The sequence below is a fragment of the Notamacropus eugenii genome, chromosome 2 (genome assembly GCF_028372415.1).
Source record: "Notamacropus eugenii isolate mMacEug1 chromosome 2, mMacEug1.pri_v2, whole genome shotgun sequence".
Taxonomy (NCBI): domain Eukaryota; kingdom Metazoa; phylum Chordata; class Mammalia; order Diprotodontia; family Macropodidae; genus Notamacropus; species Notamacropus eugenii.
Genome location: NC_092873.1, coordinates 129,533,880 through 129,555,827, shown reverse-complemented (window position 1 = coordinate 129,555,827; position 21,948 = coordinate 129,533,880). Strand labels below are relative to the sequence as shown.

General features: G+C 35.9%; 1 protein-coding gene across 9 annotated transcripts in view; it reads right to left on the bottom strand.

Annotated features, from left to right (window-relative positions):
- Window positions 1-56: 56 nt before the first annotated feature.
- Window positions 57-21,948, bottom strand: part of PHF3 (PHD finger protein 3) — a 107,491-nt gene continuing 85,599 nt past the window's right edge. For all 9 annotated transcript variants that reach the window (XM_072642554.1, XM_072642549.1, XM_072642557.1 and 6 more), the window contains 8 exons: window positions 18,468-18,584; window positions 16,211-16,342; window positions 15,457-15,586; window positions 11,295-11,490; window positions 10,530-10,677; window positions 7,305-7,394; window positions 3,128-3,323; window positions 57-2,909 (listed from right to left, as the gene is read on the bottom strand). In XM_072642554.1, coding sequence (XP_072498655.1) covers window positions 784-2,909; window positions 3,128-3,323; window positions 7,305-7,394; window positions 10,530-10,677; window positions 11,295-11,490; window positions 15,457-15,586; window positions 16,211-16,342; window positions 18,468-18,584 — 3,135 coding nt within the window. In that variant the 3' untranslated portion in view covers window positions 57-783. The remainder of the gene's footprint in view (window positions 2,910-3,127; window positions 3,324-7,304; window positions 7,395-10,529; window positions 10,678-11,294; window positions 11,491-15,456; window positions 15,587-16,210; window positions 16,343-18,467; window positions 18,585-21,948) is intronic.

The window sequence follows — 21,948 nt, the reverse complement described above, 5'->3', positions numbered from 1 at the left end:
TGTAATTAAAACCTAGAAAACCATCCTTTTACTGTTTTGAAATCAAACACACAAGATAGGTGAGAAAATTTTATCAGATTAAGAATCAAAATATCCCTTAAAATATTTACATTTTACAGTAAAAAGGATAGCAAAACACAAGATCATGTACAAGCTTAAGTATTCAAGTTTCTGAAGAGCCAAAAGGGAAAATAATGGTCTACTACAAAGCTGTAGTTTATGGCATTAAAAATGTCTTATTAAACAAGTGCAGTTTAAAGCAATAAATGTACTGCTCAGGCTTCCAAAGGCTTGTCAAAAAATGCTTAGCTATATTAGTATCTGATTAATAAAATTCAGTTTGGATTTTTAAACTCTTCTACAATCTTCCTTTAAAAACAGTGCAATTTTTAAAACAAACTTACAGTGAACTTTGCCCTAAAGAATTAATCATCTTGAAGGACATTTATATGAGGCAGTATATTCCATATATAACCAAATTTACCAATTACGGAAGAAAACTAAAATTTCTAAGCCTTTATTGCATATTAATAAAAGAAATCTTTGAATATACAGCAATGTAAAACTTTTGAAAAATATTAAACTCCTACACCTAGGAATAGTTGGTATGATGTAAAGGATGACAAGCATTGGTAGAGCTTTGTACCAAAACACGGACATTTCTGCAAAACACCAACACTGAATTTTAAAAAGATGGCACAATCCTAGCAGGCATTCTTACAAAATTTTAAGATGAATGATACAACAGTTATTTAAATGCGATTTTGAAATAGCCTGCATCTTTTACCTTTTGCTTTTAGCTCTGTCAGTGTGGTCCCTATCTTTGTGGTGTCTGTCCCTGTCCTTTTCACTATGCCTACTTTTCTCCCGTTCTTTGTCCTTTTCATGGTCTTCATTTTTAGGTTTATCTGGTTTTTTTTCTACATTTCTATTATCTCTATTTGATTTTCCATCTGATCCGCGATCACTGTGTGATAACCGTGACCTCTCTTGGTCTTTGGGCCCTTCTTCCCTGCTTTTCCTGTCTCTCTCTTTTTCTTGGGTTCTGTCTCTACGTCTGTGTCTTTCAGACTCCTGCTCCCATTCTTTTTCATGTCTCTCTCTCTTTAGGTGGTGTGAGTCACTATAAAATCTCTGCTGGTCACCTTTTCCCCTGCTAAACGATCTATCCAACTGCAGTTGGTCTTGTCTGCCCCAGGGGTCACTATGACGCCTCTCTGGTCTCCGACTATCTTTAACAGGATAAAAGTTTTGTGGACCTGAAAATCTTGACGCTTGTGCATGAGGGCCCATGAAATGTTGAGGTTGACCTGGTAAATGAACAACAGGTGGCCAAGGCATCATAGGATTCTGAGCAAAACCAAAGCCTGGAGGAGGAAGTAATGGAGGGGGCAAATGTGGAGGATATCCAAACATGCTTTGGGGGGGAAAAGCAGGGGGCCCTGGAAATGGAAAGCCAGGGGGGCTGGATTTAGGATGCTGAAAGTTGTGCTGCTGCAGCCTAACAGGTGAAAAGTTCCCACCTGATCCTGGACTCATGCTTTTTGAAGGGAAGTTGGTTTTAGAATTAAATTCAGGTTGAGATGTGTTTCCTGCTTCAAAATGAGATGAAGTCGTTGCTGCTGGTCCCCTTCGAAACGTGTGTACAGTTTCAATATTTTGCATGGAAGTCTCATCCTGTAAATGTTTTGTCTCCTCTGCCTGAGCAGTATGTACATTTTCTATTGAAGCTGCCATCTGCTGATCCTCACACTTTGAATCATTGCTCTGCTGAAAATGTGGGTCTTTCTCTACACAAGTCTGTTTTTCCTGGAGATCTGTGGGCTGGGGTAATATCAATCCAGTGTGTTCTTTGTCATGTGACTGGCTAGGCATGTTTTTTTTTTCTTCATTCCGGCTACTATCCCCTTCTTTGTTGTCCAAAGTTATCTGCTGATTTCGTCCAGCTGCCTGCCTGGGATCCCTCTTAAGATTAATGAATTGTGGGGACCTTGATGTATTAGAAGTCATATTTTCAGGACTTATGCTAATGCTATCTCCATTTCCTTTCCCTCCATTAGATGTGGTGGGAGAACTAGTATTTAAAGTCATATTTTCTTGTAAAGTATTTTCTTGATCTTGTCTTTTTGATACTTGCTCTTTGCCTTCTTCCGTTTCTTCATTCTGTGACTGAATAGACAAATTTGTTAAAAATGCTTCAGTAGAAACATCTGGTGGTTTTCCTTTGAGAGTGAGACCTGGCAAAGCTCCTGGTAATTGCAAAGAGATTCCCAATACTGGTGAATCTTCTACCACTACTGAATTTTCTGCAGATTTGGGTGGGTCATTCACTTTTATCTTCACATCATCTGCTTCACTAATAGCTATGTCCAAACCATCTATTCTTTCTTCTTTTGAGCTCATTTGTTCATTTATTAAAGGTATTTCTTCAGTAGCATTTGGTTCCACTGCTGGCTTAGTTTGTTCATGTACCTGACCAGTGGTACCTAAAAGGCTTTGAAGTATGTCATCCACTGGCAGTGGTTTATTTGCTAAGTCAAGAGTGGAAGGTTGATTTTCCCAGCCTATCAACACTCCAGGAAGAAATCGTAGAGGTTTGGGAGGCTCCTGTTTCAGCAACTCTACTATAGGCTCCATTACAGCTGGAATCTCTTCCTGAGAAGCCTGCTGAAGTTTGTTTCTCTGTTTATGTAATACAGTTGTAAAAGAATTAAAAAAATCATTTTCTTCCTCTGGCTCTTCCTCATTAGAAATCTCTATTTTAATTTTTTTATCAGGGGGCAAGGTCATTGGAATACTTTCAGGAGTCTCATCTACATGACTAGTGCTACTACTAGCAGTAAACTGCCTCTTCATTTTCTGACGGATAATCAAGCCCAACAACAGATTAGGTCTATGTAGTTCAAGCCCTGTAAAAAATGAAAACACAAATTAATATAAACATTTTACAAATATTTCATTTCAGATAAAATTAACATATTTATCATTTTTGCATTTACTCTTTTATAAAAATTTGTTAAGTTTACTTTAGGTAGGTAGTTTTACAAAAGGAAGAGTATAAGAAAGAAATTTGGCCAAAGGATAACTTTAATTTTAATCATAACTAATTATTAATCTGTATACCTACCAGGTCCATCAAAAGGCACAAGAGGGTGTGGAATTTTATCAGAGGCACCCAAAGGAATAAGGTACATATCTTTAACCTGCTTCATGTTATTAGCAGCTACACCATAGCGCTTTCTGCTACTGAAGTATGCAAACAATAATGTATAAGAAATTTGATCTTCTTCAGTCACTGGTGTAAAACGAACCACACAAATTTCCTGGTAAGAAAAAAACAAAATGTTTAGCCTAAACTAAAGTAATACTTAATTCCATTTCATAAAGATTTTGTAAATCTGATTTATCAGTTTATATATTTTAACTAGAATAGATTCTTCTTTTCCATATCCCTGTGGAGAGGTTGTTTAAGAATTATATCAATGCCTGGTTTATCAAGTATTGTCAAGGAGTTAGGTGTTACACATAAACGAATTTTCCAGATAATTCAAAGTTGTGTACTTCAGTTATTTAGAAAGCTTAAAACATTTAACTACTAAGAAATATATTCAGTAGAGATACAAAACCTTCATTTTACAGATGAGTAAACTGAGGGCCAGCGAGAACAACTAAGCTGTTCAAGGTCACAGAAGACATGATTCAAAATTGGGTTTTCTGCCTACAAAGCCAATGTTATTTCTACTCTACTATGATGCCTCCACTCATTCAATGTATGTATATATGAAGAAAAATACTCAAGTCCTCAAGAATCACTAAATGATACAGGACTAATTGCTTTTAAACCAAAAGCTAAGCTTGTGAATTCCTTGTGGCTGATAAGTCTCAAGTCATGGCTAAGTTTCTTCTCTTTCATCAAAGAACTGTACACATGGAAGGGACCTTATATACAGAAGCAAAAGGACCCAGAGAGATAAGGTCAGCTGATGGCCAGTTTGGTCGTACTTCTGCAACAATGGAACAGATTATTCCATTCCTTCCCTCTTCAGATGACACTTCCCCCAAGCCCCCACAACCAACAAGTTTAATGTGCTGGCTATAATCTATTGTGGTTATAAACTTAGGCAAGTTCTATGAACATATAATGCACTGACTGTGGAATCCATTCTTGCTACTCTGATCTTTCTTCCTGGTTCTCAACCATGTTCCAGAAAGATAAGTGTTACTTTGAATGGTGGCACAGCAATTATAACTTAATTACGAATGGGTTCTTTTCCATGTAGATTTGTCATTATGGTTGGGAGAACCCAATCTGATGTATGACCCATAACACACACCCAGAAGTTATATATTAAAGTTCACATACCAAATTAGAAACATTTTCTAAGTTTAAGACTTTCAAGTAAAACACAACTGAGTTATCATTCAAATATTAGCAGGAAAGTAAGTATCAATGATCTAAATATGGCTCTATACTCCTTTATCAATGTATTAACTTAGGTTCATAGACACTTTGAGAGTCAGCTAGTCCAAAAAATTTGTTTCTCTACTCAACAAGTTATGCAACCTTTTTTAGAAGACACCAAGAAAAAGGAATCCTAATACTTCATGATGTGAATTCATTTTTGGATACCATCTTTTAGCAAATTTTTTTTTTGTATCAACCTTAAATTCACCTCTTTATAATTTCTACCTTCTGAGAGTCTTGAAAAAAGTCTAATCCCTCTTTGATGTGACATCCCTTCAAAAACTTAAGACATTTGTAACGCCAAAGGTTTCTCTTTATCAGGTTAAACACCCTAATTCCTTGAAAATTCATTTATTATGTCCATAAGGAGTGCTGGTTCTCACTCTAGTCTATACATGTTCATACTAAAATGTGGTACCCAGAACATTTCAAACAGCCTGGCCAGTGAAAAGTACAATGGAATTATTACCTCTCTAGCCTTAAATGCTATGTCAATTAATGCAGCCTAAAGGACAAATTAGCTTTTTTATTAGCTGCCCTATTATACTGTAATGAAAGATTTGTGACCTAAAATACCCAGATCTTTTCCAAAGGAACTATTGTCTAGCCATACCTTTATCATCATGTATTTACAAAGATGGTTTACTGAATCCAAATGTTAGGATTTCATTTTCCTCCATTAAATTTCACGTAATTCAGTCTAATATCCTAGTGTGTGAAGATCTTTTGAGACTTTGCCCTCCAAAGTGTTCACTATTTCACCTAACTCGGTTCGAACTACACTACTTTTCAAGCCCTTTTATTTTTCTAATGTTATTAGAAGCCCATTTCAGCTAACTTATACTTTTCTCCTTTAATAGTATAATGAATCCATGATCTTCTCAGTGTGGCTACTCTCTCAAACCATATATATATCACACCATATCAATACCTTCTTGTCCTATGTAACTTTTGCTCAGTTTCCATAAGCATTCCATCCTGGAAGCTTCTAAATCCTTTGACATGGCATGGAAAACAATGGCTTTTGTGGGCTCTCTCTCCAGAGATGATCAGTCCTACTCCTTTTCCAGCCATATATCTATCTGATGACATGCTTTATAACTGCTTCTTGATAATATTTTGATATCTACTCAGGTCTGTATGTACCTTAAAATAAGTTTCATTGTTTTCAGAGACAATGGTATATTCCATATATTACAGCCATTTTAGGAAGACTACAAATGCCAAGTCTTCATTGCTTGAAGATGTGAGGTAGTTAGTAAAGATCCATGAACAATTTCCTTAAAGCATTTCATCCTTGCACAATTCTCCTTCTATTCAACTCTGGGCCCAGCTCATTACCCATTTTCAGTGTTTGTCCAAATTTAAGGATGAACAGTTTTATCATTGAACTGGATATTATAATCCAGACAGTGTTATTCTTCCTTTGGATTTCCCTGTGTATACAGTGGGACTAAACATCTTTGAGTAATTATGGGTCTCAACTAAGAGGTTCTGAAATATTCTTGATTTCAATGTGATCACCATACCGTCTAGTAACAGGAACATGTGGAAGACCTCTATATCTATAAGGAATTGCTCTTCCATTTTTACCAGGAGTTCTTAATCTTTTTTGTATTTTAGGGATTTTCCTGGCAGTCAGATCTCTATGGCCCCCTTGGTATAAAGCTTTTGGTTTTTAAAAATTCGTAATTAGGGGATGATAAATTTCATTAAGAGGTTAATAAAAAGAAAGGTATTTTTTAAGTCTGCCCCCCCCCCACCCCTTCCCCCTCAAAGTCACAGATCTTGTAAGAATCCTCTGATGTGGATTCCAGGTCATGGGTCAACACATTTAGTGAGCACACATTTGCCTTTTGAAACCAGTGCAATCTATTTAGTGCTGAAATGCATGGAAAATACCTTGATGGCTAAGAGCCCTTAAGGAACTATTTTGATCCACTGAATCAAAAATGCTTTTTTTAATTCTCTTGACTTCTTTAGTTCCATTTACATTTCCTCGTGTAGCACCTACAGAAGTATTAAGAATCCAAGGTGCTTATCACTTAATGCATTATGTCATGAAATTTACAATAAGCATCAGGACAGATCTTTTCTGGCTTTGTCTGTAAATCTCTCAGAATAATCTGGTTTCAGTGAATATCTTGCCAGATTTTCTGTAAACTCACTTTTCCTTTTTATTGCTTTTCATTGTGTTATGAGGCATTCTGCTCATTATCTTCCATTGCCCTTTTTTGTTAGAATCTACAAGCAAATCTATATTCTAAACCTGTGATGCTTTGGCTGCTATATCTTTCCATCTGGCAAGGAAATTAAATATCTGCTGGCTGAGGTAGTTTCTAAGTTCTTTTGGTCTCCTCACTGTGATAGTTAATGCACACTACAATTTAATGTTCGTATTCAGTTTCTCTTTCTAAATTAAGTAACAAAACTAAGTTTGACCTTGTTTTTAATTTGGTAAAGTGCTTCTTATGGCTTGTCTGAGCTAACACAACAAGCTCACAGAATCAGAATTGTAAGTCCTTTAGGATGAAACTAGCCCAATTAAATTCTTGACACATTACAAGTTTGATGGTATATTTCCAGTGGCATTTTCCTCTCAGCTATTCACCAGAATGGAGTAGTATGGCTCTAGAAAAGAATACAGTTGTAGTATTCATCATTCAACTCCACAAATGCAAAGGGTTCACTTTTTTTGTTGCACATAAAGTGTCCTTCCTATAGGGAATGAACGAACACACACACACACACATATATACATACACACTCTCTCACACTCTGTGGGAAGTACAGTTTCACATTTTATTTCTATGGTTGACAACATTAAAATGTACCTTACCTTCGTTCCTGAAGCTTTTATTTTCTCCACATAATCCCAAACAGTCTGAGGTGATATCCTGCCACCTACTTGAATACTATCTGGTAGATCCTGTTGTAAAGGAACCAGATAACAGTAGTGATCAAATGCTCTTCCAATAAGATTTATATAAGCAAAGCAATTTATGAATCAGGTACTTACATGTATCTTAAATTATATATTAATTTTTCTAGTGTGCTGGGAAATCAAGTTAATGGATTTTTTTTTCTGTATCCTTAGTTTGAAAGGAAAAGTGGAGAGTACTATAAAACAACCACATGGAAATAATATCTTAGGGGACAGAGAAAAAAAAGCAAATCTATTCAAAATCAAAGGTGTCTCATAAATTCATCTGGAAAGGAAACCTATTTAATATGGCCTGGATCAAAGCTTAACTTTCTAATAATAAGCACAATTTTCCTGATAGATGGAATACATTAACACACAGAACCTTTATAAAAAATATTAGTGCATTTAACCTGATTTATACATTTAATATCTCAATCTTTACTTCTTTTCATTCACAGAAAGCCCACAAAGTCATATATTTTTCACACTATCAAACAACATGTTTTTATTTTCATATATAAAAACATTTTGCAATGATTCATTTCCTTCCTATGCTTTCATGTATTTAAGGTAACTGCCACAGTTACCCCAGTTTGTTCAGTGTGTTTTATGTGACTACCCTTAGGCCATGTACATTCAACTCCAAGGTTTCTCCTTGCTGACTAGGACAAATACAGACCACACAAGCATGCCTAAAACTTAGTGTGCAGATGAACTGAATTAAACAAAGTAAATATGGGGAAACTGAAGCACTGACAAATATCATACAATTTTTTATAACAGAGGAGAAAATGAAATCTGAGAAACCTCAAGTTCAATTCACCATCTTTTAAACATGCTCTTTCTGTAACTCTACTGAATATCAACACCTTCTCTCTCATGTACTCTTACCCTTCTTTTAGTATTTTGAAAAGCAGACATTCCTACATTTCTCCCATTTTGGTCAATTCTACTATATCTTGATTTTAAGTCCTTTTGCAATTTAAACAAACTTTAAAACTTTTATGCATATCCTTTCAACTAGTTTTCATTTCATGCCCCTCTTTGCTCCTACTCATTATCTTCTCCTAACTCTGTGAAAGCCAGCTTGAGCTCTGTAAATACATAAAAGTCACAGCAAGCATCAGATATTCAAAGGAAATCCCCAGTTCTTTCCACCTAGTACCAAATGAACATGAGAAGCAAGGAAAACTGTGGCTTGTTGGCACACAATTTTTATTGAAATTTGAAGTTAGAATCCTTTCTCCATGCCAAATCCAGGTACTTGACGTATGTGATTGAGCCTTTCAATCTCCCAGCTCAATTAGTCCCCTTTCTCCTCTTTCATTTCCTTTCCTCTATACTGGCTCTTTCTCTTCCTCCTACATTGAGGCTAAAATCTTCCCCTAGCTTAAAATAATCTATCTCCTTTGTCCTGACACCCCCTTAAACTATTGACTTAGATCACCCCCTGACTTTCACTACTAAAAAGCCTCTAATCAAGAGTTAAACATACTTGCTGAGTTCCACTTCCCCTTAATCTCCTGAAATCTAGCTTCTTTCCTGACTATCCTACTTCCCAGGTTCAATTATCTCACCACTGGCCAAATGACTAACAAATCTATTTCTCTTGACTCAATCTCTCCAACATTTAAAACTGTCAGTTTATGTCCTTCTTCCAATTAATTCCATTTTGTTGTTCAGTCAGTTCAAGTTTAATTTTAGCGACCCCATTTGGGATTTTCTTGGCAAAGACAGAAGTAGTTTGCCATTTTCTTCTCCAAATTTTACAGATAAGGAGATGAGGCAAATGAGGTTAAGTGACTTGCCCAGGATCACACAGCTAATAAGTCTCTGAGGTCAAACTTAAACTCAGGAAGATAAGTCTTCTTGATTTCAGGGTCAGCACTGTATCCATTTTACCACCTCACTACCCCAACTCATTCCACACAGGTCTGCCCATGGTATTCTAGCAATTAAATTCCTTCAGCTACTCCCAAATGTTTATAAGATAAAATAAAAATTCTCTAGAGCCTAGCATTGAAGGCTTTTCACAATTTGGTCACAACATAAACTTCAAGTCTTATTTCACACCATCTTCATATTATCAACTGCTGAAATCCTTTTTCTCTTTCAAAATCCAGCTGGGGTGCTAGTTCCTTGCAGAAGCTTTCCCCCATCTCCATGCCCAGCTTGAAAGTGATCTTTTCCCTCTCCTCAAATTTTTTGATAGCACTATGTCTAAATTTCTTTGACTTCCTACATTGTACATTTCATCCTACCAGAGTACTTATCGTATTCCCTGTGTTAACGCAAAAAGCTCCTTGAAGGTTAGATTCGTGTCATTTTTCATCTTTGTCTCCTTAATGTCTTACATGATGCTTTTCCAACTGAATTTGCTTTTCTAATAATGGGAATTTTTTGGTCTCAAATCTAAGACATAGGTAATGATAATTTACTAATACAGACAATGGGCAGGCATACCTGAATGTGTATTATGTACAGCAAAAAAAAATTAAATCACTGGTTATGTCGTCTTTGCTCACGTGCACACACAAAAACCTGTATATTGTGATCAAGGCCAAAAAATGTCTCACATGATAATTTCCCTATTTTCTAGTTTTCTTAAATAAAACTCTAAAAATATACTTAATTATAAGTAATTTTTCCATAAGAAAATGAATATTTTCTCCAAATCCGTATTCTAGTATGTGATCTCTGGTTTCTCAGACAATGAAGAGATACAGTGAAAACAGCAATCTGAATGACCTCCAACAAATGACTTGTTTCATCATCTTTAAAATGGGCGGGGACGGGGGAGGCAGGGGTTTAGACTAGATGATCTCTAAAATCCCTTTAAATTCCTAGACAAATGAGATGAGTTATAAAAAGAAACTAAAAATAAGATCCAGTTCAGTCAAGTCTAGGTTCTTCTGATTTGGATAACTTTAATAGGAAAATGTACTTCACAACGATTCTACTTTAATCTGACATTTCACCATTACAATATTTATTGTAAACTGTTCTATTTCCAAAAGTAATACTAAGATAGCCTAAAATCAAATTTGTATTTATAATGGAGTTTTTAAAAATTAATTTTGCTTCACTTTAAAACAAAAATGGACTCTGAACAGTAACATAACCAGAAATTTACAGTACCTCTGTTAAATATTCAGGTGACCCAGATACAGGATAGGCTTTGATAACAAACTTTGCTACAGAAGGCATGTTGATAAAACCTTTCCAAATAAAGTTCAATCGAGCCAAGAAGGTAGATTCAACTTCAACAGCACCAGGCATCTCAGGACTAGGAAAAAAAAAAAAAATCACATGAAGAACAGGAATCAGATAGTGTGTATAATATTAAACAGTGCTTCTATATGATCACCTGAGACCATGATTTGAACACAGCCCCCTCAAAAAAGTTAATTTCTGTAATTTCTCTTTGATTAAAAGTTATAAATTTTCATTGTACAAATTGATACTGATAACACTTTAATTATTTTCCGTTTTGCCTGTTATGACTAAAGTTCAAGGAAGCAAGCAACTTTTCTTCTTAGTGACCTGTCATTTTTGGACCATCACAATTAGTCATTTATTCACGGTTCAGTTCACTCATACATGCAAATGCCTTCCCAAAGAGTGTTGTTTTCTCCCAATTTTGTTTATGGCCACTAAGTCAATAACTATCAGATGACAAAAAGGAAAATCTATTTTTTTCAATGTGTATTAATGAAATGATTCTAAGAAATTTGCAAAGACTCCAAAGGTTAATGTGACAGAAGAAATCTTTTTTTTTTTTTTTTAAATTAAGGTTAATTGTTTTGTTATTCATTAGTATGATCGTGCAGTAAAAAAATATCTCAATCTTAGTTTTCTCATCTGCAAAATGAGTTGATCTAATATTCCAAGGGGCAAATTTACCGAGGAGCAGGAGAAAATGTAGACTTTGGAGATTCTTGCTTCTCTTCCTCAAAGAATTCTGAAGACAAAATATTTGACGTTGAAGACAATGCATCAGCTATATTTTCTGCTTCGTTGTCTGAATGTTTACGAGCTACACCAACAGCCACCTTCACCTTTTTGGGAGAAAGGTCATCAGCTGGTGGTGCCATTCGACCTAGAGAAACCCAAAAAGGTACAAAACTTAATTGTAAACTAACTTTTTATACTTTATTTTCATTTGACTCTAGTTTAGCCAGTGTTTTTGTGGTAATCTTTAATTACCATGTTTTTGCCTCTATTAACTCTGAAAAAGCAGATAATTAAAGGACTGATACCGGCTTCCTCAATAGGAAACATATTAAGAATAAAGGATACTAGTGGGGTAGGAATGAGAGAGGGAAGAGAGCCAACGTAGTTGTGGCAGGATTCTTAAGGAGCTAGGTCCTCCACCCTTTATGGCTGCTGAAAGCCTCAATATCATAGTACTGGAACATGGGCTATGAGCTACAAGGTCCTCCCTACAGCTGCTGAGTGAAAGCAATCTTGGGAAAATTTAAAAAAGAAATCCCAGATCCTATAACCTCTATTATGTGATATTTCAGTGAATTGGCCTTATCATAACACCTAAAAATAAAGATTTTTATATCATAAATATTTTATAGACACACAAAATTAGAAAAAGTTAAACAATGAATTTACTGATGCTGGGACTACTGAACTACATAACAAAATAGGATCTTGATATACCATCACTGTTTGGAAGTAATTTTAAAGCTACATCAAAACAGTCATTTTCTTCCTAGTATCATGTAAAGCTGCAATTAATTACTATGAAGGCACATGAACTCTAACTACAACTAAGAAAGAATGCATTTAAGAGGAACGTTCAGAGTTACAAGGCACCTTGGAGATCACCAAGTTCAATTCCTTTATTTTACATGAGGAAATTGAGTCCCAGGGAGGCGTAGAGATTAATCTAAAAAAAGTAGTAGGCAGCTAAGCCAGGATTCAAACTCATGCCCTCTGATTCCAAATCCAGTGCCATTTCCATTAGACCATAATGTCAGCTGAATATGTATATGAGGATACCAAAAAGAAAATAAGAAAATTTATGAAAATTATATTAATTTGTGTTTCAATGTTAAACTATTAAATATTAAGTTATCTTGAAAATTTTAATTACTTGATCATTTTAGTATTTAAGTCTTCTCATCTACTCCCTTTTGTTATCTTCCTAAAATACCAAGAATATTCTAAAATAACAAATAAAAAATTTTGCATCACTTTCCTAAAGCAAAACTATACTCCTACTACATGATTCTGAATAAAGCATTTTAAATATTGTATTAACAATACTGACTATAAGTACTGTTGCTTAAGAATTTTTCTAAATATCCAGAATATCCAGGGAACTAATGAAAAGAAATACTAGAGAAGGTGGCCTAGCTCTACCAGATCTCAAATTGTATTAGAGCAGCAATCATCAAAACCCCTTGGTACTGGATAAGAAACAGAGGGGTAGACCAGTGGAATGGGCTAGGTACTCAAGTCACAGTAGGCAATGAATATAGCAATCTACTGTTTGATAAACCCAAGGACCCCAGCTTCTGGGATAAGAACTCACTGTCTGACAAAAAAACTGGGTAACTGTGTGGCGGAAACTGGGCATAGACCAATGTCTGACACTGTCCACAAGAATAAAGTCCAAATGCATACATGGTCTAGACATAAAGGTTGATATTATAAACAAATGAGGGGAGCAAGGAATAGTGTATTTGTCAGATTAATGAGGAAATTTATGACCAAACAAGAGATAGAGAACATTATAAAGTGCAAAATGGACAATTTCGATTACATTAAATTGAAAAGTTTTTGCACAAACAGACCCAATGCAACCAAGATTAGGAGGGAAGCAGAAAACTGGGAAAGAATTTTTGCAACTAGTGTCTGTGATAAAGGTCTCATTTCTAAAATATATAGAGAATTGAGTCAAATGTAGAAGAATACAAGCCATTCCCCAATTGATAAATGGTCAAAGGATATGAACAGGCAGTTTTCAGAGGAAGAAATCAAAACTATCTATAGTCACATGAAAAAATGCTCTAAGTCACTACTGATTAGAGAGATGCACATTAAAACAACTCTGAGGTACCACATCACATTTATCAGATAGGCTAACATGACAAAACAGTAAGATGATAAATGTTGGAGAAGATGTGGAAAAGTTGGAACATTAATTCATTGTTGGTGGAGCTGTGAACTGATCCAACCATTCTGGAGAGCAATTTGGAATTATGCCCAAAGGGCTACAAAAATATACATACCCTTTGATCAAGCAATATCACTTCTGCAACTCTATCCCAAAGAGATCACAGAAATGGAAAAGGGTCCTACATAAACAAAAATATTTATAGTAGTACTCTTTGTGGTGGCCAAAAACTGGAAATCAAGGGGATGCCCATCAACTGGGGAATGGCTGGACAAGTTGTGGTATACGAATGCAATGAAATACTATTGTGCTATAAGAAATGATGAACAGGAAGACTTCAGAGAAACCTGGAAAGACTTATATGATCTGATGCTGAGTGAAAGGAGCAAAACCAGGAGAACTTTGTACACAGCAACAACCACAGTGTGCAAGGAAATTTTCTGGTAGACTTAAGTAGTTCACTGAAATACATGGACTTAAAAAATTTCCAATGAACTGTTGAGGCAAAATGCCTTCCACATCCAGAGAAAGAACTATAGAATTGGATAGCAGATAGAAACAGAGCATTTTCTTTTGTATTATGTTTTGTTTTGTTTTATGGTTTCTCCCATTCATTTTAATTCTTCTATGCAACATGTATTTAACAGGAATGTATGTTTAGAACCTCTATCAGATTGTACATCGTCTCAGGGAAGGAGTGGGGAGGGAGGGGGAATAAGGGAGAAGCAGGGGGCGAAAAATCTAAGATACATGAAAGTGATTGTCGAACACTGAAAACAAATAAAATAATTTAATTTATAAGAAAAAACAAGAATTTTTCTAAACATCCAAATAGACAGGCTCTTTGCCATAGCCAAATACCTACTCATTGCTTTAACACTAGCAAAACAATGGTTTCCTTTGTATTTGTGCCCAATCCCTAATAGACCACTCAAACTGGAATAATTTTTATCTGTTCTTTAAATAAGCACAAAACAACAAAGAAATTTAACATAGATGAGGCAAGGCAACCAGACAGATTACAATTCCCAACTTGTGTGAGGCCCCAAAGCAACATAGCAATAATAAGGAAAAACACACAAGGATGTCTTTCTAACACACTATTCAGTCATGATGCTACTGATATTACCTACTACTACCAAGTCACTTAGTGTATGACATGGACACCAAAGACTTAAGATCAACTCTCATTTTAGGGATTAGTTGCTCCCCACAAAAAAAAAAAAAAAATTCTACGAATTATACTTTTAAGTCCATGTGTGAATTACAAGGATTTGTTATTGGTCCCCTAATGGAAAAGTAATGGAAATACAGCCAAAATACTTGGGTTTGAATTCTCAATCTGCCACTTACTTAAATAGCTATTTGGCTATGGAAAAATCACTTAACTTCTTTAAGTTTCCACTTCCTCATCTGTAAAATGAGAATAATGCTGCTTAGCACTAAATCAATCAACAAGCATTTAAGTCCCTTTACTAAACCAGGCAATGTGCTATGTACTCGTACAGGAATTCAAAAAAATGAAAACAATTCCTACTAGCAAAGAGCTTACATTCTATGGTGGAAAAAACAAGTACATATCTAAGCATACACAGAATTAAAAATATATTAGCAAAGTACAAATAAATGCAAAGTAGTAAAATTAGCAGTTAGGGTATTAGGAAAAGGTCTTATGTAGACAATGGTACTTGAATTCTATCTTATAGGAAGAAAAAAACATGAAACTGTTTTAAGTTTCAAAAGAGAACATGAAAACAAAGCACACTGTAAAGCGTAAGGCACTACATAGGTATTGGCTGTTATCATTTTTGTTTTGTATGGCTTAGAACAATGCAACATCAACCAGCACAGCAAGCACTCTAATATTCTTCTACTAGCTATGATTCATTATAATCTTCATATAGAGAAAACATTTCACATTTTAAAAATTACCTATACATATCTTGCAATTAAGATCAAAAAGATGATTTTTATGTTGGCTTGTGGTATCTTTAGACAAAGAGTCAGCCTCTTCTTTTTCTAAATCTTCCACTTTCTCCAAAGACTTAGTAGTAGCAGATTCCTAAGAAAAGTGACAGCAAAACCAGTTTTATTACATACTACTGTGCCTTCAGGGACTAAAATCATGCAGAACTGCTAACTCAGTACTTTTTCCTAGATGATTTTTCCTTCCAACCTTGTCCACACTGCCCAAAAATTTACAGAATTAGAGATGCCACAAGGATTTTCTTAACTATTCACAGGTTTTCGATTAAATTTAATTAGTTAAGGAACATTTATTTATAATTATTTAGAATATTTTATTCAGAAAATAAAGACTTTGTCATTCACAACTGTGTTCATTATTCAATGATTCTAAATTATGACTACAAAATATAACGTTTAAAAAAAACAGACAAATGTGAGAAGAATTCCTAATCTGAATTGGCAGAGGGAATTTCCTGATGAAATAACAAGTCCAGAAAAAACTGTAGTATAAATTTAAACTTCTCTTCAAATAAACTTGATGAAAGAATTAAATTCTCTATATAAAAAAACAAAACTAAGCTACTAAAATGGCTCATATACAATTTGTAGTATAAGAAGTTAGTTTTCTTTCTATTTCAAATATAATCACATTTTAAGTTGTGATTCTAAAATTAACTACTGTCTTCAATGTTAGAAAGCAGGAGATATCTGTAATTACCTGCATTTCCATGGTTTCTTCTTGTTCTTTCATTGGAGCATCACTCTCAATTTCTATTTCACCTTTGTGAGTAATTTTTGTGATTGGACGCCTTTCCACTTCCCTCTGTTCTTTTTCAATCATCTCAATGGTCTGCAAATTAAATGTTTTTCTATTCATATAATTTTCAATGTATAAGCATAAATTATGAAATTTATCAATTTGGGCAATAATTAAAGAAGGAAAATAAATCATGGGAAATTATTTCTTTGCTTTTCAAGGGTACATGGAAAGAGAGTCTAGAGCAAATAATTATTTCCTAAATGTTATTCATCATTCAGAATTCTCAGAAGAAAAAAGCTGTAAGAATGAAAATAAAAACTCAAATGTGGATTCAATCATATTTTTAAGTGAATTGGCAAATGAGTAAGGTAAAATATAAAGTGATATTCAAATTGAGATGGTGTTTATATTTAGAATTTGTTTTCAAGTTTCAAATTTGGGGTTAAAAGACAAAGCTGATATAATCTCAGTTCACTTACCAGTGTCCCAGCAAAGTTAAAAACTCACTGAATTCTCAAAAATTCAAAATAGCTACTACCAATTTGCCCTCAATAAAACTGCTCAGTACAAATTTAAATTAACAGTGCACCAAACTTAGATGACAAGAGGTGAGGAGGTAAGAAATTAGAAGGGAGAGAGAGCTCAAGGAGTAACCCTACCCCAACTGCCAACCTTGTCTCCCCACCTCCCCCATGATGTTACAGGATGGGAAGATAGAAGGGAAAGATGAAGTAAAAAAAGTGAATGCTAACTTTTCTCTCCTCTCCCTGTGATTACACTAATGTTGTGACCAAGAATCAAGCAATACCTGTTTCCTTGTTTTTTTTATTTCATACATTTTATTTTGACAAGTATAACATATTCAACTTAATGCAAAAAATTAACAAAGTACTCAGCTAAACCGTAAATCAAATGGAAGCTAGCTACCTTCACATGTAGGTTGCTCTCTATCTACCTTTGAGAGCAAGACTAATTTTATGATCTTAAATAGATCAAAAGACCTATCATGGTAGCCATTACTAACATATCAATGCAGAAAAGTATTTGTACATGTTTGCGAGCTGCAGTTGTTTTGGGGGGAAGAGGGATATGAAAGAAAATATTTAAAGTAAAGCATTTTTTTCCTATTTTATACTTCAAAGGGGACAGAATAACTATGACAAAAAGGGAAATGTGTACAAACATCTAACAAATTATGGTCTTCTACCGTTCAGAACTGACACTGGGTCTACTTTTTTAATAGAGGTATATATATGATGACTGGGTGTAACAGCAAGCAAAGTGGGATTTTTTTGTTTTCTTTTTGGAGTTCAGTTTCCCAGACTCAGGTTAAATTATGAACATCAGAAGGTTCAATCTCTTTTGAAGCCTGATAATTCACAGCTGTGCTGAGTCAAGGAGGTTTTGTGCCTACTAACTCTGGGTCAATCAGGAGCCAAGTCTTTGTTATATATACTGGGAGGTTGGTATTTTACCTTGGAGGTTCACTTGTGAGAAGGATTTTGTGACTACTTGGTCGAAACTCTGAGTGGCCATATGTTCACACTCCCCAACTGCTCAGATGTAAAGGCTCTCTCGATCCAGAGATGCATGTAAAGTATATAGCAATACTGCTTTGATCCAGGCAGTAGAGCCCTGTCTGTTGGTCTTTTATTTCTCTGCTTGTATTTTCTATACTCACTTCTTTCAATGTAATTAAAAAGGACTGCTGTCCACCTTAAACTGCTATCTTTCCTAGTAAAGCAGATCTAAGAACCTGTGCTAACAGCCATCCTGGTTATGTCAGTATGGCTGCTGTTATGCTAAAGGAACAGCTGTGACTAAAAGCATGCACAAACTACAATCTTTACAATTCTGTCTCTATAATACTTTAGAATAGTTAATACTTCAAGGTCTTTGTTACGGAAACATTAGAAAATGAGAATGCATGGGCTACAGTTGGGTAAGATCATAGGAAAGGCATAAAGAGACAAAGAGCAGGGGAGCTAATATCAATAAATTTGGTAACTGAAAAATTGGAGGATAAATGAAGAAAAAACTCTACAGATCAGGATATGAGAATAGGTGCAATTCCAGGACATAAGGAAATAGTGTTTAAAGTGGCAGGGAAGAATGTGGAACAGGGAGCCAAAGAATAGGAACAGAGTTCTACCACATTTAACAGCTTAAAAATATGGGTGTGCACGCACATACACATCTACGTATGTAATCTTACGTGTCTGTTTTCTCTTCGTCTCCAGGCAGCTAATTCTTTAGAAGCTAGTTCTTCGGGACTCATTCTTATGAGATGATCAGGTGTTACCTCTCCTTTCAGTACTTTTTTAAATAAAATCTAGAAGTATTAAGAATGGGGAAAAGAATTTAAAAGGAAATAGAAACTCTAAAGGGGAAATTCATAATAAATATATCATCTAATATGCTTGGCACTTCAAAGAAAATAAAAGTCTTGCCTTAATCGAACTTTACAAATTGTTACAGAAGTACATACTGCAAATATTGGATAAAGTTATCACATGACTTATAAATTTGTGCTTTCGTTAAAATCGTAATCAATACAAAAGATAGTTTTTCGATTTGCACTTCACTTTTCAAACTGTTTTCACTTTCTGACCAGCATCCTTTCTCATCTTGAGATATTGTCATCCCAGGACCTGCTCTCTTTCATTGGCTAGTCTCTAACCAAGATCATCATTATAGGAGGGAACCCAACCAAGGACACTTCATTTCCAGCTCAATTTATTTTTAGACAACTGCACCTTTTTACCAGTGGACCTGTCTGCCCCTCACTTCTTCCCCACAAGTACCTCCCCCTTCCTCCTATCAAAACCTCTTTCCTCCTCTTTTTTGTTTTCCTCTGTTGAATGTAAAATCCACCAGTGTCATATCCCCAGGATTTAGCATCATGCATGGCACACAGTAGTCTAATAAATTTTAATTCTCTCCATAATCAAATTTCTTCTAAAAGCAGAAACTGGCATTTTTACAGCACTTTCTAAAGTGTGAAGAATATTTACAAGCATTATCTCATTTCTGCCTCACAATTCCTTGAGGTACTTACTAAAAGTAACATCCTTCTTTTACAAATGAAGATAAAGAGTCTCAGGTTAAATGACTTGCCCCAAATCACACAGCAACTTAGTATATGACAGGTAGAATTTAAACCCGGATCTTTTTAGTTCCAAATCTGACATTCTTAACATCTTACTAAAAAAAAAAACAAAAAAAAAACAGCAAATAAGGAGAGAGAAGGCCCTGACATACCAGAAGACCTTCAAGAATACAACTGGGTGTGAAGAATGGACCTGCTCTAGCTCTACTCTCATAGGTCATGAAATACCTGTAAAAAATGACTCTAAACAAATTCTAGAGCAGCAGAAGCCACAAAACGACAGAGTAAAAAAGATTTCTGGCCCAAGGCAGCCTGGAAGACCAACAGGATCACACCAGGCTTGGAGCAGAGCGCAGCAGTGACAGGACTAGAGCAGGTTTCAGGGCGCAGAATCACAGGCAGCAGCTGTAGTTCCCAGATTTCTCAACCCACAAATGCCAAAGACAGCTTCAAAGGTCAGTGAGAAAGCTCTTTCACCTGGGTGAGAAGGGAACTTGGTCTGGCCCTAGCACCAGGCAGCGGCAGCAGCAGCGTCCATTTGAGGAACCCTCAGCCTAAAGACCCTGGGGGAATTGAGTGGCTGATCTGAATCTCAGCCCTGAGTGGCTCCTGAGGGGAGAAGTGGGTAAGTGAGTTGTAGGGGGGATGATAGAAGAGAGGGCAAATGGGAGGGAGTAATTAGAAGTAAACATTTTTGGGGGAGAGACAAGGTCAAAAGAGAGAATAGAATAAATGGGGGGGCAGGATAGGATGGAGAGAAATATAGTTAGTCTTACACAATATGACTATTATGGAAGTCTTTTGCAAAAGTACACATATATAGTCTATATTGAATTGCAGTGGGGATGGGTGGGGAGGGAGGAAGGGAGAGAAGCTGGAACTCAAAGTTTTAGAAACAAATGGTGAGAATTGTTTTTGCATACAACTGGGAAATAATACAGGCAATGGGGTATAGAAATCTATCTTGTACTATAAGAAAAGAGAGAAGATGAGATAAGGGAAGGGAGGGGTGTGATAGAAGGGGAAGGGGTAATCAGAATGCACAGTGTCTTGGGGTGGGGATAGGGGAGAGATGGGGAGAAAATTTGGAACTCAAAATCTTGTAGAATGAATGTTGAAAACTAAAAGCAAATTTTTAAAAAAAATTTTTTAAAAAAGAAAAAGTGAAAAGAAAAAAAAAATACATTTGTGTGCCTAGACACCTAGACAGTGACTAGAGACACCCAATCAGAAAAAAAATTTGTAGGAAAAATAGGTTTTCTTTAGAAAAGAGTCATAAGTAAAAGAGAAGCATAGTTTAAGCCACAGTATGGGGGGCAGAATGCTATCATTAAGTTGAACTGATACAAGCAGACTGACAGGAGTCAGAAGGCTAGCAGGTCACAGGATCAAGGCCTGGGCTAAAGTCTCTATTAAGACTTTCATTTCCCCTCAGTACCTCAATATCCTGGAGGTTCTCCCTGCCAGGCATCTGAGCCCATTTGCGGGGGCCTAGCTTGCTCTTAACAAAGAAATTAGGACCCAGGAAGGCCTCCTTCTTGCTTTTACCTCCTTTGGCTTGTACCTGGAAAAGATCCCCAAAACTGGGGATTCTGTCCTTGCTTCATCATTCTTCCTTCCAGACACATTGTAGAGGCCAAAAAAGATTTTTTCCTGGGTGGGGCAGTTTGTGCTAAATTTGTTCCCAGGATATTTGAAACTGTGAGTCCTTTGGGCAAAAAGAGTATAAAAGCAGTTTTGGGTGCTTTGGAATACCTCGACTAACCTCCTTGACAATTGGTTTTAACCATCTTGCTGGTGGCTTTCACCTGTTTTTAATTCTCCTGAAATGCTTTTTAATTAACTTCAGAACTGCCTCAACTAGAAGGTGCTACAATATATGTTTAGTAAAAGGGCTACTAATTTGAACCCTGAGTTCTGAATGATCAACTGTAGCGGAAGGTCCAAGATCCCTTTGAATTCTTTTGGCTAAAATTTCCTGCTTCTACACCTTTGATTGAATCTGAGAAAAATCCCAGAAGATGGATTCTATGCCCTTGCTCTGGCCCTCTTCTAGGGATCATTCTGTCTAGAGAAAGAAAGGAAAGGGAAGAACATTTCTTTGGGGTTCTGCTACCGTATTGGTCCTCCTGCCTAAATACTGGTGAAGGACTCAGAGCCTAGCAGCCAAGGCCTTCCATGGGCTCTTGGCTTGTCTTCTATCTCCTGGGCAGCTGAGGAAAGTAGAGTCTAATTGCCAGGTCCTTTTTAGGCTCTCCTCTCTCCCCCTCCCTGGGGATATAGCTGGAAGAGTCTTGATGTAGGCATTCCCCAACTTGCTATTCTGTTTCTGTTCTCAGGTCTATTCCAATTCTTGCCCTGCACAAGCAAGGCTTCTGAAACTACGGGTAAAAGTGAGAGTGGATAACTGAAGTGAATGAAATAGAGGGATGGATAACCTAGCTCTTTCTCTCTTCTGTCACCCCATCCCTGAGAAGGGAATACAGGATAGGACTGTCCTCCTATTTAGGCTTTCCAGTCTGTGGGCTGCTGAGGGAGGTAGAGACTAATAAAAAGAAAAGACTATATTGGAAGGCAACACCATATA